Source organism: Ostrinia nubilalis, chromosome 17 (assembly GCF_963855985.1).
Source record: "Ostrinia nubilalis chromosome 17, ilOstNubi1.1, whole genome shotgun sequence".
Classification (NCBI taxonomy): domain Eukaryota; kingdom Metazoa; phylum Arthropoda; class Insecta; order Lepidoptera; family Crambidae; genus Ostrinia; species Ostrinia nubilalis.
The window spans coordinates 1,112,261-1,126,819 of record NC_087104.1 but is presented as its reverse complement, the minus strand read 5'-3'; the positions used below and the strand labels follow the sequence as shown (position 1 = coordinate 1,126,819).

Sequence of the window (14,559 nt, the reverse complement as noted above, 5' to 3'; positions counted from 1 at the left end):
CTAGTTCCGATTTTTGCCATGTTGGAAACCATATAGTTGAACGATGGTAGCGCCCCCCTGTCATTGAGTTTGGCGGGACAGTTCAGCGTGGGTCATCTATAGATGATGGGTGTGAAAGGTGAGGCCATGTTGCGGCATGCAGTGACCTGTCGTTGCTGGTTCTGCGCGTAGCCCGCGTCCATCTGCTGCCGCACCTCCGCTACCAGGCCCGATATGGCCGTAACAACTGTGCCCGACAATGCTCACTGTTAGTCATTACATTTAAGATTTATTGTAAGTCGAAACTATTTCATTTGCTTGACATTACAGCACTGATTATGGGATACTGTGCCGTGAACTTTTTGGAACCCTTTAGATTTATTGTGGAACTAAAAATGTGCCACTCGTCAGCGGTACTAAATTAATAACACGCTTATTAATTAGTGTGATTACAGTATGGAAACAATAATTAGTAATAGGTACCATATTTATTACACTATTAAAATTTTCCATGGGAGTCATTAAAACATTTGGGATGTCGTCTTCATCCTCGTCTAAATTGAAGTTCTTAAAATTATTATCGATTTTGAAAAAGTTTGAACACAATCTTCAAAGTTCGAGATTTATGTTTACACGCGAGACTTTTGGGTCTTTGTCACGGTTTATTTCATATTACATAGCAGTGTAAAACTTTGTACTAACATTTATTAATTCGATCTAAAAACAACATTTCTCATTTTAACGACTATAAAGTCTTCAAGTTCACCGAATTATTTTTAGCACGCGGACACATTCCTTACGGCAGTTATGTCATTAATCCTCGAGGTACTGCGCTCGATTTTGTATTTTTGTATTTAAAATTAAAAAACAAAAGGAAACCAAAAATAAAAATAGATATCATCAAAACAAAATACGAAGGACACGTCTCAAAATAGCCGGGTGCATCAGACGATCGCGCTGGAGCGACGCCAACTGACCGCCAGCGTGGCGTGGCTTTCGTTATCTCAGACCACGGCTTTGGGCATTCCGATTATAAAGTGGGTTTGTTGTTGGTTCTGTAAGGTGCTGTTCTTAACACGAGACGTAGGGTGTTGACTTGAAGGGCTATTAGCACCGATTTCATATTTTCGGATCTTTCAATCTCTCTCATTTAAAGACGCATCAGCTGCATAAACAGATTGTAAATTATGAGGGAGTAACCCTTACCATGCTGCAAAGTATCCAATACGTAGGAATGTTCAAATACTGTGCCAAGAAAAGGGTTAAATTTAAGGCTTTATGCTTAGTACCATGTTACGTAGTTTCAACACGCCACTTAGGTGGGCACAATTTTTTTTATTTTATTGTATTGCCAAATATATAACTAAAGCATTGTAGTACTCTCCCTTTTCATAAATTACTTGCATTGTAGGTTAATACTATGATGTGAGTGAAGCCAAATATCGGCGATTCTTTTAATACCCGATATGTATGTTTTAAATTCTAAAGGCAAGTCAATATCTAGTTTTTAGATTTTATAAAGTAATGGAGGATTCCATTACTTTCATTAGTACTTCTAACTTTTATATAACACAAAAAGGATGTGTATTTCCCTTGACACACGTTATGTTTTCTGCAATCATTTTCTACTAATACTAGTACCAGCACTACAAAGTGTACTCACACAAGAACAATACGTCCAATAACATGGGATACACAAAACACAAACATTGACACATCTGACAAGGTCACATAAAACATTAGTCTTTGGAGACACAGTTATTCATTAAAGTCATAATAAAATAGATCAGTATAAGCTAACTATTAAAACGATTATTTTGGGAATACTATATCTATGACTTTAGCATCTTGTCAAACCCCAGAAACCCACTCCACAAAGGGAAAACACCAGTCAAATCGAGCTCTAACTCTAATAACACAAGGTCCACAATCGTCGGATGCAGCGCTATTGGTCGTGCGCGTGCGTCTAAGGGCCGTCACCATGCCGAAGCCACTATAGGAATACTAAACACGCAACGAAGTGGCAGGATCGTGCTTAACTGGTTGAAGCTACCAATGTCATTACTTTATCTTTCAGTCATAAGTTGCAATAAAACGATCAATTAGGCACTCTAATTTAAAAACCAAAAATCCCGAGACGAATTTTGATAGATCTTTTTCTAAGCTGCGAATTTGATGCCAACCAACACATTAACAATTGAAACTCTGCTAAAAATTCCACAATGCGAATAATAATCGTGTAGGTACGAAATTCAAAATGATTGCTCAAAAGTCCCTTCTGCGCGCTTTATTCTTTGGCCATAATTTAAAATGCGGCGCTCCAAAATTGTAACGACCACTGCTTCACTATCATCGATTTCTGAAGTGGAAAAATCTGATGGCACAGCCAAGCGACTACAGTTACGAGTATCATCAAGTTTTGAAGTGGCAAAGTGTCTTGGCACGGCCAAATTAGGCCAAACATGAAAGATACTAATATTATAAAGCTGAAGAGCTTGTTTGATTGAACGCGCTAATCTTAGGATTTAAAAAAATATTTTTGTGTTCGATAGCCCATTTATCGAAGAAGGCTATACCTAGGCAAGGGATGACAAAACGATGTCACGAATGCTATTAATCGCACGTGCCACAAAATTTTAGGGCAAGCCCAATCACAAAATTCACTATAAAATATAATAGTAAATAATGTGTTTCTAATAAGGGCCATCGTATTTTCCCTTAGTGCCACTGTAGCTAGAGTAAGGCCCTGTCACTCGCCAGTGGCAATACCCCTCATTGATAGCATTAGGTGTTATTTGTAGGTGCATCTATGACTACATCAAACATTTAGAGAAGTGGCACGTTGATACAAAAAGGTTCGCCATCCTTGTATAGGCCATCGATGAAAAATGTTGTGAAAACGGAAAAAATATTCTAACAGAAAAAACACGCGTACACAGCTAGTGAAAGATAAAAGTAAGACGATTGGTCATAATTTCATCAACCAGCGGCACCGTACCGCGTCGCGCTTGGCCAGTTGGCCCACGATCCGCTGCATGGCGCGCTCCGTCTCCGCCAGCCGCGCGCGCAGCGCCTCCAACTCGTCGTCCCCTACGCACGAGTATATCATACACTGGTCATCATAAAAATCGACCCACCCGCGACAAGCACTTTCAAACGTATGCATCCCCACTTCCCACCAATATTACTATGCTATAATTACCATTTAAAAGCCTAGTTCCAAACTTCATTTCATTAAGGGAAAAGTTTTTACCCCAAAAATGTGTCTGTAGAAGAATCCAGAGTCACTTCTTCAAAAAATAGGTAGTTACGCTTGAGCCAACTTTTATGGCTATAAAACTGTTAAGTTGGGATTAATCACTATCCATCTGTTAAAGAGGACACGTGAGATCATTATTTGGTTTTATAACCATTAAAATTGGTCTAATTGATCCCAGAGGTGGGCCCAAAGTGAGGTATTTTTTCAAGTTTTTCAAGTCACATTTATTGTATAATTATGTTAATCGTTTATTAGAAAATTAAATGTGTTTTTCTTTAAGGATATTTATTGGGCTTTCAAATAACACCAATATTTTTGGGGCACCATGATTGTGTCAGTAGAAACGAGTTTTCCTGTAAAACGTAGGTGGGCCGATTTTTGTGATGACCAGTGTAGTTCACGCTTAAACTAATTCCTTCGTTTGTTAGTTCGTTTCAGCCAAATGACGTCCACTGCTGGACAAAGGCCTCCCCAAGGCTTTACGTAATGAACGGACCTGCGCTGCCCGCATCCAAGATCCTCCCGCGACCTTTACCAGATCGTTGGTTAAACTAATTACGTGATCAACAGTTTGCTTTATAAAAAAACTGCATTTTTTTACACGCTATTAATAAAAGAATGAAGCCCGATGAAAATTGTAACACCCCTAAAATACCGAGTAAGTGCGACTATTTGTAAGTGGAAAATGATATTTTACATAATTAAACCTATGCACTTACGGCACAAAGAAGGTCTCTCTTACGAGTGCAAATCCACTTGAAAATATTTAGGCATAAAATGTTTCTTAAAATGACTTCTGCGTCAATCTAATCTTTGACCTAATTCAAATTGGCGCGGTCCGCAGAATACAGTACAAAGTATTTTCAACCTTTTTTGGTATTTCACACTAACGCCAGCGTTACTATGGTTATGTTACCCATACACAAAGTTGCTTTAAGGTCCGCAGAACCTTCGAGCTAGTAACTAAATTAACCAGTTCATAGTTTGGTCACGCACCAACAAACCAGACGATCGTCAAATTCTTAAACGTTGGTTAAATATAGTCAATTCTTCGACTACACGTAACGATCGGGTCGATAAGTGTAGAATTTGTCTACTTTAATGCCATCTGTATTTAATTAATCTCTGAGATAATCTTCTTTCATTTCAGTCCGGCATCGATTGAGATAACTCAAAAACTAAGCCCATTCAAAACTTTATATTTTTGAAAGTATTATTTTGAATCCACAGATTTTTAAGCTGCATTTTACACTGCTGAATAGCAGAGCTCTTTTTTTTTACAAGGCAGGTATTTGACCACAATCGCACCTGATGTTAAGTTCCCACTGCATGCAGTCTAGGATGGTACAATATCTGCCCTGTAACTGCCTATTATTTCGATTCTAAAAGAATTATATTATCCTTTCATTGTTAACCACCTCTCCAATTATACGATTTTATATCGGCAATAGTAATTCAGAGCACGTAGAGCTGATAACACACGGTTTATCAATGGGCCCGTTTTCCTGTTCGCACCCGACATCGAAATGAACATAAATGTGTACTTACTCGTGTCTCGCTCCTTCGGGCCTGCATGCGCAAGAGTATAAGTACATAGAAACTTAGTCAATTTACAAGTTATACATAGTGTAAATGATTATTGTTTATCCATACTACATCTACGGTTCCGCTACGAACTAAACGCCCTGCCGGACTAGGATGCGCGCCGTAAATTATATTATTTGTGATTTTAGAGTCAAAATGTGTAGACAAAATCTATAAAATGGCGCGATAACGGTGCAGTCCTGTTGTCCCCCCTGCTTGGCCCCCCTGGGGGAGCCAACAGGATTTCGAAATCCTGTTGTCCCCCCTGGCTAGGGGAGACAACAGGACTAGATTTTCAATCAATGATTTGAGGACTGTTGTCCCCCCTGTAAAACATTGGGTATTTAGAAGCCATATATTTTTGTAACATTTAAGAAGTTCTGGAGTACCTGACTAAATGCCATATTGCCAAACTAAATACCTAAACGTATGTCAAATAATAATTAATATTTTGTTAACGAAAAAAATATAAGTTGTTGGTACCGGTAATATTTCTGACTATTCCAAAATCTGCTTTACTTGCTTTTAAATAATATAATACAAGTAAATGCGAAAGAAACTTTATCTGTCTGTCTGTTACGAATTCACGCATAAACCATTGAACCGATTTTGATATTTGGTAACGAGATAGTTTTGAGTCCCGGGAAAGGACGTTGGACAGTTTTTATCCCGGTTTTTTAAACAGGAATGCGCTCTATATTTTTTTCTGTGACAGAAAAAAATTTACGTGGACAAAGCTGTAAACAAAAGCTAAGTAAGTATATGCTATTCTCATGTATAAAAAATAGTCTTCTGTAAAGTTGACTAAAAATCCGTTTAGTAGTTTTTACGTGAAAGAGTATCAAACATCTATACTATTCCATACTCACAAATTTTCGCATTTATAATATTAATACGTAGGACGCTAAAACTGCATAATTTAAATAAATCATAATAATTTTCAACAAATTAATCGCTCAGTGATTCAACTAGCGGCCGCCCGCAACTTCGTACGAGTGGAGTCCGTTTTACCCCCTTATGTGTGGAATTTCGTAAAATCCTATTATATGCTTCGTATTATTTCCTATCCTTAAATAAATAGATAAATAAAATCCGTTCTTGGCAGATGTCTACACCCTATAAGGAACCTACCTGCCAAATTTCAAGTTTCTAGGTGTCAGTACCAGCACCAACCACCAACACCTTATTTTTTTCGTTATCAATTATTATTTGACAAACGTTTAGGAAGTAGGGCAAAAAAAGAATGAGACATGTATAGGCTCCATAAGAGCATTTGACGATTTTCAAGTACTAATTTAATTAGTCTAAACCTATATAAAGATAATTTTGATTTTGATTTTATCAAAATGGTAATTATTATTTAACAAACGTTTAGGTATTCACTCAGTTTGGGAATTTGGCATTCAGTCAAGTACTTCAGTATTTTACAAATTATGTTATAAAAATACATGGCTTTTAATATAATGTTTGTCAGGGGGGACAACAGTCCTCAAATCATTGATTAAAAATCCAGTCCGAGATTTTGGAATAGTCAGAAATATTACCGGTACCAACAACTTATATTTTTTCGTTAACAAAATGTTAATTATTATTTGACATACGTTAAGGTATTTAGTTTGGCAATATGGCATTAAGTCAGGTACTCCAGAACTTCTTAAGAGCGTTGTCACATTTTTCATGCAGAAATCGAGAATTTGGCAGATTTCGAAATGATTTTAGTCATATAATTTGTTGTTATAGCTTCTTTTGACTTATATCATCGTAATTATCATACGTTTTTACGGAATGTCTATTGACAAAATCTTGTTCAAATTGGATTTTTGCCTACGAAAACAGCGAATTTCGAAAGCCCGATTTCCAGGTAAATCGCGAAGGCACATCTTTGAACTAATATTACAACAAATTTATTTCTAGGTAAGAAGATAAAATGTATTCATTAGAATAAGCATACCCTGAATATGGAAATGTATTGAAAAAAATTTGATGTTTAATTCATTAAAATGCATTTTTATCATGTCTAAGATAGTCAAAATTCGAGAAAATTACTGCAAGAAAACAGGTCACATCTCATAATCTAAAAGTCATTTGGCAACATAAACTACTTTATACTTAAGAAGAAACATAGTACTATTATTGTGTGAAAAAGAAAAAATATCTATCTTCAATCTTCAAATGAAAAATTAATTTGAAAATACTATAAAATCGGGTGCATCAAATGGCATAAATCAGTCGTGCTTTGGCACTCGTAGACGCCGGGTCTATGTCAGTTGACTGCCCACTGACGTATATGCGTCACGCGTGATTTTTTCGTAAATTGTAGTATGATTGAGTATTTTTGATCCGCAAGTATTTTTAATTTATTTGTTTAGGTAAATCGGACTTGTAATTTCTTTCTTTTCAAACTTTTTATTATTTTACTTACAGAATATGGGTAGAATAGACAAAAGATATTTTTATGGTATCTGTTTGGTCAGGAAAAAATAAATGACTAATAAAAATTTTAACAGGGTGTCAAAACATTAGTCTATGCTATTGTGTTTCTACCAACATAAAATATACTCTTCCTTACTAATAAAAGTTGAATAGCGTCTGTATGGTCACACAACGCTTCGTCATGTTTTTCCGAAAGTCCAATTACTGACGACTGAATGAAAGAAATTGGTGCGTAACTATTCATCTGTTATTAAACGTTTAGTAATAAAGGGGTAGGTCAGGTAAATGACAAATCCACCAGCGTTCACTCGATGACACTTAGACAAATAGTTTTATAAAATGTCAACTAAGTTGGTTAAGTATTTGTATTGTAGATACTTATACAAATGAATATATAAAATGAGTTTATTTTTAAAAGTATAGGTACAGGGTGGAAACGATAAGTGATCTCACTTGATTCTTAACTATACAAGATATCGAAAAACTGTTTACTGTTCCTGTAAGTGCTTCACGAGCTCTTTAAAACAATAACAATAAATAGGTTAAAGAATAAACTGGATCTATGCGAAAATTCAATGTTTCCGAATTTCATACTAAATGTATGCCGCCAGCCATACCTACCATATTAAAAGTGTTAAATTTTTTAATTTAAATTTTTAATTGAATAATAATCAAACAACAAACTCGTAATATGCATTCTTATTTAAATTATTTACGGAAAACATGATTTTAGGTTTTACTTGCTACAATATCATCAAGAGATACTAATTAATAAATACTAAATAAACAGTTGAAGGGGACGGTATTAAGGCACTCAGAATTCTCAGAAACCATTGATTTCGTGTTTGTTTGTAACTGTATTAAATGTATGAAAGCTGGAAATATAGATTTTTTGAATAGATTCAGTTCGTTCTTAAACATATTATTGATGCCGTTTGCTAGGTCTCATGAAGCACTTTTTCAGTAAGTAACCATTTGTTCGACATCTTGTATACGTACTATAAGAAATATTCGAGTGAGATCACTTATCGATTATTTTCGTCATCCTTTTGTATTAAATTTAATTAAAATACACTAAGGCTGAGATGCACCACCTAACTTTGACCCTAACTGACAATAACCGGTGTTATATGTTAGACAGATTTTTGACATCAAAAATGTTGATGAAAATGTTTAAATGGCAACACGGCCTAACAAATGTATCGTGGACAGTACTTTTTATTTTCTTCGTAAATCTTTCTTTTCTTCGTAAAGCCATCTACAAGCTTTTATTTTCTTTGACATCTGGAGTCGTAAAATTTTGCAACTTAAAAATTACTTACTTCCCGTTTTCCCATTGAACTGAAATTTTGCATGTCTACACAGGCATGCAAAATTTCGTTTCGTTTCGCACTAAATAATTTAATTTACACGTGTTTTCATGCGATGGCCAAGTCAATAGATGTATGTAAAACGTTAAAGATTTCCTGGACTGGACTTGGTATTACATGGAACTCACAACTTTTTACCGTAGAACAACTGAGTAGCGAGACTTAGTTTTTTGACAAGTATTGTTTTTGATGGGTTTGTATTACAGAACGTATGTAGGTATACCTAATGGGATAACTGTTTAAAAACACGATTAGATAAATTTTGCTCTATGGATAAAAATCTTAAAGTTACCTCAGATTTTTTTTTATAAAAGCATTATACGACCGTGTTTTATAATAATAAATTCTATAAAATCACAATGATATCAGTATTTACCTCTTTGATTTCCTGACTTGTTTAGACATACAAAAACTAAATATTTATTATTAACTTTTTGATAATAATGTGAATGGCGCTTACGATGTTTAGTTACGAGCTCTTTGATGGACACAGATATTATAGATGACGTTTAAAAAATGGCACGCTCGTTTTCATACCTTTCATTCTATTTTATTTAACCTATCCATATTTATGTGCGGAAACGTCACAAAACAGAATAAATTTTAATTTTTCCATCCCGCATCATAAAAACTAAAAAGTCAAAAGTAAAATTTAAACCTAAATATTTTTCATAAACAAGCTTTTGATGCTCTAAAAAGAATAAAATAAAACATAAATCCTTTCAAACCCATCAACTTATTACTTTACTCAATTTAAAGATTAAAAACTTGTCGCGGGATTTACTTGTGTAAAAATACCTACATTAATTACGTAACTTGATCTTGTTAAAAGTCTGATCTGAGAAAAAATCAAATAGGTAAATTATACATTATTTCTATATTATTATGTATGATGTACTGTCTTAGGTACGATACAACTACGGATTAAGATCGTTTAGTCGACGCAGCGTTGAAATTGTAAAGATAAATGCAGTTTGCGCACTCACTACGCGACGTCGAGCAATAAAAATCTAAAATTCGAACGCCAACTTTTTGCTACAACGCTCTTAAATGTTACAAAAATATATGGCTTCTAAATACCCAATGTTTGCCAGGGGGGACAACAGTCCTCAAATCATTGATTGAAAATCTAGTCCTGTTGTCTCCCCTAGCCAGGGGGGACAACAGGATTTCGAAATCCTGTTGGCTCCCCCAGAGGGGCCAAGCAGGGGGGACAACAGGACTGCACCGCGATAACCGCTTATTGCGGCGCGCAGCAATAAATATTTTCTTAGGGAAAAATCCAGTTAACATTATTGTGAATCAAATAAAACAAATCTTCTAAGTGTTTAGTGTGAGACGGTCGCCGTACCTACTAAACTTTTAAAAGCTTTTGATTTTGTACGGACAAACAAGGCAGTATTGTAGGCCCTTATTTTGAAACCACGCTCAAAACTATTAAAATTCTGAGCATGTGATGCGTTGAAGTAAAACATTTGGAAAATGACAGACTTGGATCTATGCTGAACTTATAAACAAGTTTGAAGCGTCGTTTTATAATACGGGAAATATTGATTTACATTAGCTGCGAAACACTAGTATGTAAAAGCTGCGCTTGCGCCTCACGCAGTTTTCAGTATTTCAGTAACGGCGTCGATAAACAGAGTATTAAACTTATCCTTATTGACATATTTATAATGACTGTTCTCAACTGCACGGCGTCCATCTACCTAACTAGTGGTCATCTCTCCACTACACTCTTAATTTCTGTCTTTACACCACAAAAGCCGTTATTCCCCAGCAATAAGAGTATTATTAACAAAAGTGTGTAATTACCCAGCTTGTCAGGCGAGGTCCTGGAGTCATCCCTGAAGACGCGCCTCCTGAACTGAGGGTCCGGGCTCACCGCCTCGTAGGGAGTCGAGCCGGTGCGCTTGAACAGTATCTGTGGCGGATACAATCAAACAAACAAATAAATAAGGTAAAATAGCCAGGTTAAGCTTGTTACTAAATAATGCCTGATCATTATTATATTAGATCCGTGACCCTCACTCGGCATGGGGCACACTGAAAACCAGCGCCGTGGCCTTCGTCACCGTGGGCCACGGCATATGCTGAGTGCGGTCCCGTTGCAGTGGGCATCTTGTTGGTTAACCTCGTAAGTCCTGTGTTTTTTCAACAGCAGTATTCATATCTGCCGGATGTACTATACCAAGTACAAACTAAGAAATGTGCTTCAGACCGAGATAAAATATTGACGGTTTTACATAGTTTTTTAAGTGTTACCTTATGTTTTGTATTTTTTACTGTAAGTTAAGCATCTTTAGCACCTGTTTTAAAAGAAAAATATTGAAAATTGTTTGTACTCCTGTAAGTACGTTAGGCTTTTTATACAGTGTAAAAAAATAATATCATTAAGATAAAGGTTTTATTTATGTATTAAAAATAAATCATTTTTTTCTTCTAAACGTCACTTAAGTAAGCAATAATTATAAAATTCAGTCTTTAAGACAAAATTATTTGGCCTTAGCGTTTTATATGGAGAATTTCACCAAAATTATTTTTTTCATACTAATATTTTTGGGATTTTTTAAAAAGACATAAATTCAAATGTTATGAAATTTTGTAGGTAGATTGAAACAACATTAAGCTATAAAAAAAAATTAAAACATTTTTTGAAAATTGGTATCTGTATAAAATATATATTTATTTTTGTTTAATGGAAACGGACGACAATTAGGACGAGCTGTCTTTGAAAATTAAATTCAAATTAAAAAAATCAAATTAAGTTTAGCATTCTATACGTAAAAGTAAGCTCTTGAAGTCAAATTTCAAATAATAAAAGAATGATGGACATAGCTATACTATGAAAGAAATTACATAGTAATGAACATTGAAGAAAAAAAAACGCTAATTTCATACCTAATACAAATTTCATACAATTTTTTGTGTAACAAATGCCTAACGTACTATATCAAGTACAAATTATTTTGACCGATCATGAACCTCCTAAAATAATAAGTTTCTTTTTAAATTTTGTTTAATTTACAAAAACTATAATTTATATTTACTGATACATTTAAAAAACAAGACAAAAAACCAAAGATTACTTTGATATAAACAGATAAACTATCCTCGTGCCAGCCGGCAATCCGACCCCGTGAACATTTTGCGAAAAAATGACACTGACACTGACAGTTGACGTTACCTGTCTAACATGGCGGAATTGACCATAGAGTATTGAATGAGTATGGTCGTATCATTTTTGCCATTGTAAAAAAACTACCCGGTAAATGGGGAAAGAAAGGTTTGTACTTGGGTAAGTACATTGGGCAGTTACTCTTGCTATGTAGTTAAAATGTCAGGTCTGAACTACTATCCTTAATATGTACTTGTACAAGTACGCGGGGACTTACGAGGTTAATGGGTGGCACTGCTCAGTTTACTCTTGTTTTTATTTTTTCTTCTTTTAGTATTATGTGCCACTGTCATGTCTATGTAATTGCCCGTATGCAAGCAGAACCTGATAATAATTTTATTAAGTAGTCGATATATTGGTTGTTAACAGGCTTCCACTTTGCGCGCCATGGAACCTGGTCCCCGTCTACAATCAGCTAGGTTGACTGCATAAACCAACATTTCCAAAACATAAAAGCCAATAATTCAGCTTATTTTTCAAAACTGTTTATTTCATGAGCTTTTCAAGTACACAAGTACAAGTCCATTTGGTACGTAAAGTTCGCCTCTAATCTACTTCGATCCACTGATTCCTCCAATCTGTTTAATACTTAGGCTGAATTGCACCACCTAACTTTCAACCTAACTTTAACGATAACCGGTGTTTTTTGTATGGAATTTGAAAGATTTTTGACGTTTGTCAAAGTTAAAGTAAGATGGTGCAACCCAGTCTTAGTTTGTGATGGTTTGTGTAAGAAGCGTAATAACCTCACCTTGCTAAGCGTGTAGACGAAGAAGACGATGATGCAGATGGTGTAGATGGGCATGACGAAGCCCATGGAAGACTTGGGCGCGGCCACGGGGCCCCCGGGCGAGCCCAGAGGCGGCCTCATGCCCGGGATTGGAGGCGGCTGTAGGGACACAACATGGATTATTAATACCGGATCATTTAGTTCAGCAAGGTTCTGGAGCGGAGGTAGCGTACCGGAAAACGCAGCGTGGGACGTCCACCCACAAGGTGGACCGACGACATCATAAAGGTAGCAGGAAAGCGCTGGACGCAGGCCGCTACCAACCGGGCAACATGGAAAGCATTGGGGGAGGCCTATGTTCAGCAGTGGACGTCCTATGGCTGAGATGATGATGATGATCATTTAGTTATTATATTTTTAAGCGAAAAGAGTTGCATCTAAAAGTCAAACAAAATTATAAACCACTTGAAATAATTGAACTGCATAAGGCGGGAATCGAACCCACGACCTTTCGCTTGCCGGGCGACTGCTCTTCCATCTGAGCTACCTACTTAGACACTGGATGAACCAGTCGTTTTCAAGTTTAATACGCTGTTACTACCAGCGATTGTTTCATCAATGTTGGGTAGTACTAGTAGTAGACAAATCTTCATCTTTATTATTATTTGAGAGAGATACAATAAGTATACGAGTATTACAGCTAAAATGATTTAACATAACAGTTGTTTAACTTCACTGACAGTAATTTAATATCATCATACAAATCCAATATTTAAGCACAGGTTGGAAGAAACTTGTGAGTCTTGGTTGTGTGTGACAGATATTTTGAGACAGAGTGGCGGAAAAGCTCTATTTAAGAGGGAATCTGCACATTAATCCTTTTTAAATAAAGGGCCTTTATACAAATACCAAAATCCCCTTCTTTGCTCAAGGTGCAGGGTTGCTTCATAGACACACGCTACAGAATGTGTAAGAAAATCATTGAATTAAGGGGTAACTATTTCATATAGCTCTTCAAGTGTTTTCAAACTTCTCAAAGCTATCCAAACACTAATAGAGAACTAGCAGTCATAAATTACATTAGTAAGTAGGTAATCAGCAGTCTAGAAGGTCAACTACTGCCCCAGATTTCATAGCAATTTGGTATGAATTGTCATTATTTCAATTTACACCACCATAGAGTACGGTCACGAAACAATCAGAAAAGTGTATTGCTGTTAGTCGCATGCTGATAAAAGTAATGAAACACATGTTAAGTAAGCTCGTGCATAAATTAGAATTACATTGTTGCTAAAAACTTTAGGTTAGGTAGCAAACTTAGGAAAAATTATAGACGCGAAACTGCACTAGTCCGTATATTGCAAACGTCTAAAGTTTCTTGAGAAGAATCAAGTTGTTGGTAGAATTCCAGATTTTTCCAAAAAGGGTAATCAGAAACGAAGAAGCAAAGAACTCAATGAAATGAGTAGATTAATTTACCAAACCAAGATTTTTAGAATACCAGAAGATCAGAGGCAGAATAATACTTTAATTAAAATACTATAAATACCTTATTCACCTGATTAACCATTTCATAAACTAGTAAACAACAAAATAATCTAAGATGACTTTCCAATAGTCCCAGAAACTAAAGGCACACAAACAATACCCGAGTACAAATCATATAAATCGTAAATCGAGATAGCTAATGCATCGAGCAGTCGCCAATTACCGGCGCCGATCGTTTTGACGGCTGCTGGGAGACTAAGCTGCTGGGATTATAATTTTATAAATACCGGTTCCCGCTTTACGACACCGCGGGTTGATGGTTTCCGGTATTTGGGATCATCGGTGGAACGCACGTTTGCGACTTTGGGATAAGCACGAGTTACTCCTGGTTTTAGTTGCAGCAGATTTTTTCTAGATTTTCGAAACTTGTCATCATGTGATGAAACATGTTATTAAGTTGTGATTACATTTTCCTACCTATCTGCGGAACAGCGGAACGCCAATCTCCTTGATTTTTAGTGGAATAGAAAGAAAGAAA

The 14,559-nt window shown here is 35.8% G+C and overlaps 1 protein-coding gene across 4 annotated transcripts in view; it reads right to left on the bottom strand.

Annotated features, from left to right (window-relative positions):
* Positions 1-14,559, bottom strand: part of LOC135079810 (resistance to inhibitors of cholinesterase protein 3) — a 46,217-nt gene that overhangs the window by 14,068 nt on the left and 17,590 nt on the right. For 2 of the 4 annotated variants that reach the window (XM_063974424.1, XM_063974423.1), the window contains exons 4-6: positions 12,555-12,692; positions 10,441-10,549; positions 147-226 (exon numbers count right to left, since the gene is read on the bottom strand). In XM_063974424.1, the coding sequence (XP_063830494.1) occupies positions 147-226; positions 10,441-10,549; positions 12,555-12,692 (327 nt within the window). Of the gene's footprint in view, positions 1-146; positions 227-2,977; positions 3,070-4,786; positions 4,808-10,440; positions 10,550-12,554; positions 12,693-14,559 lie in introns of all 4 variants that reach the window. The other 2 variants (XM_063974420.1, XM_063974421.1) reach the window with 2 other exon arrangements.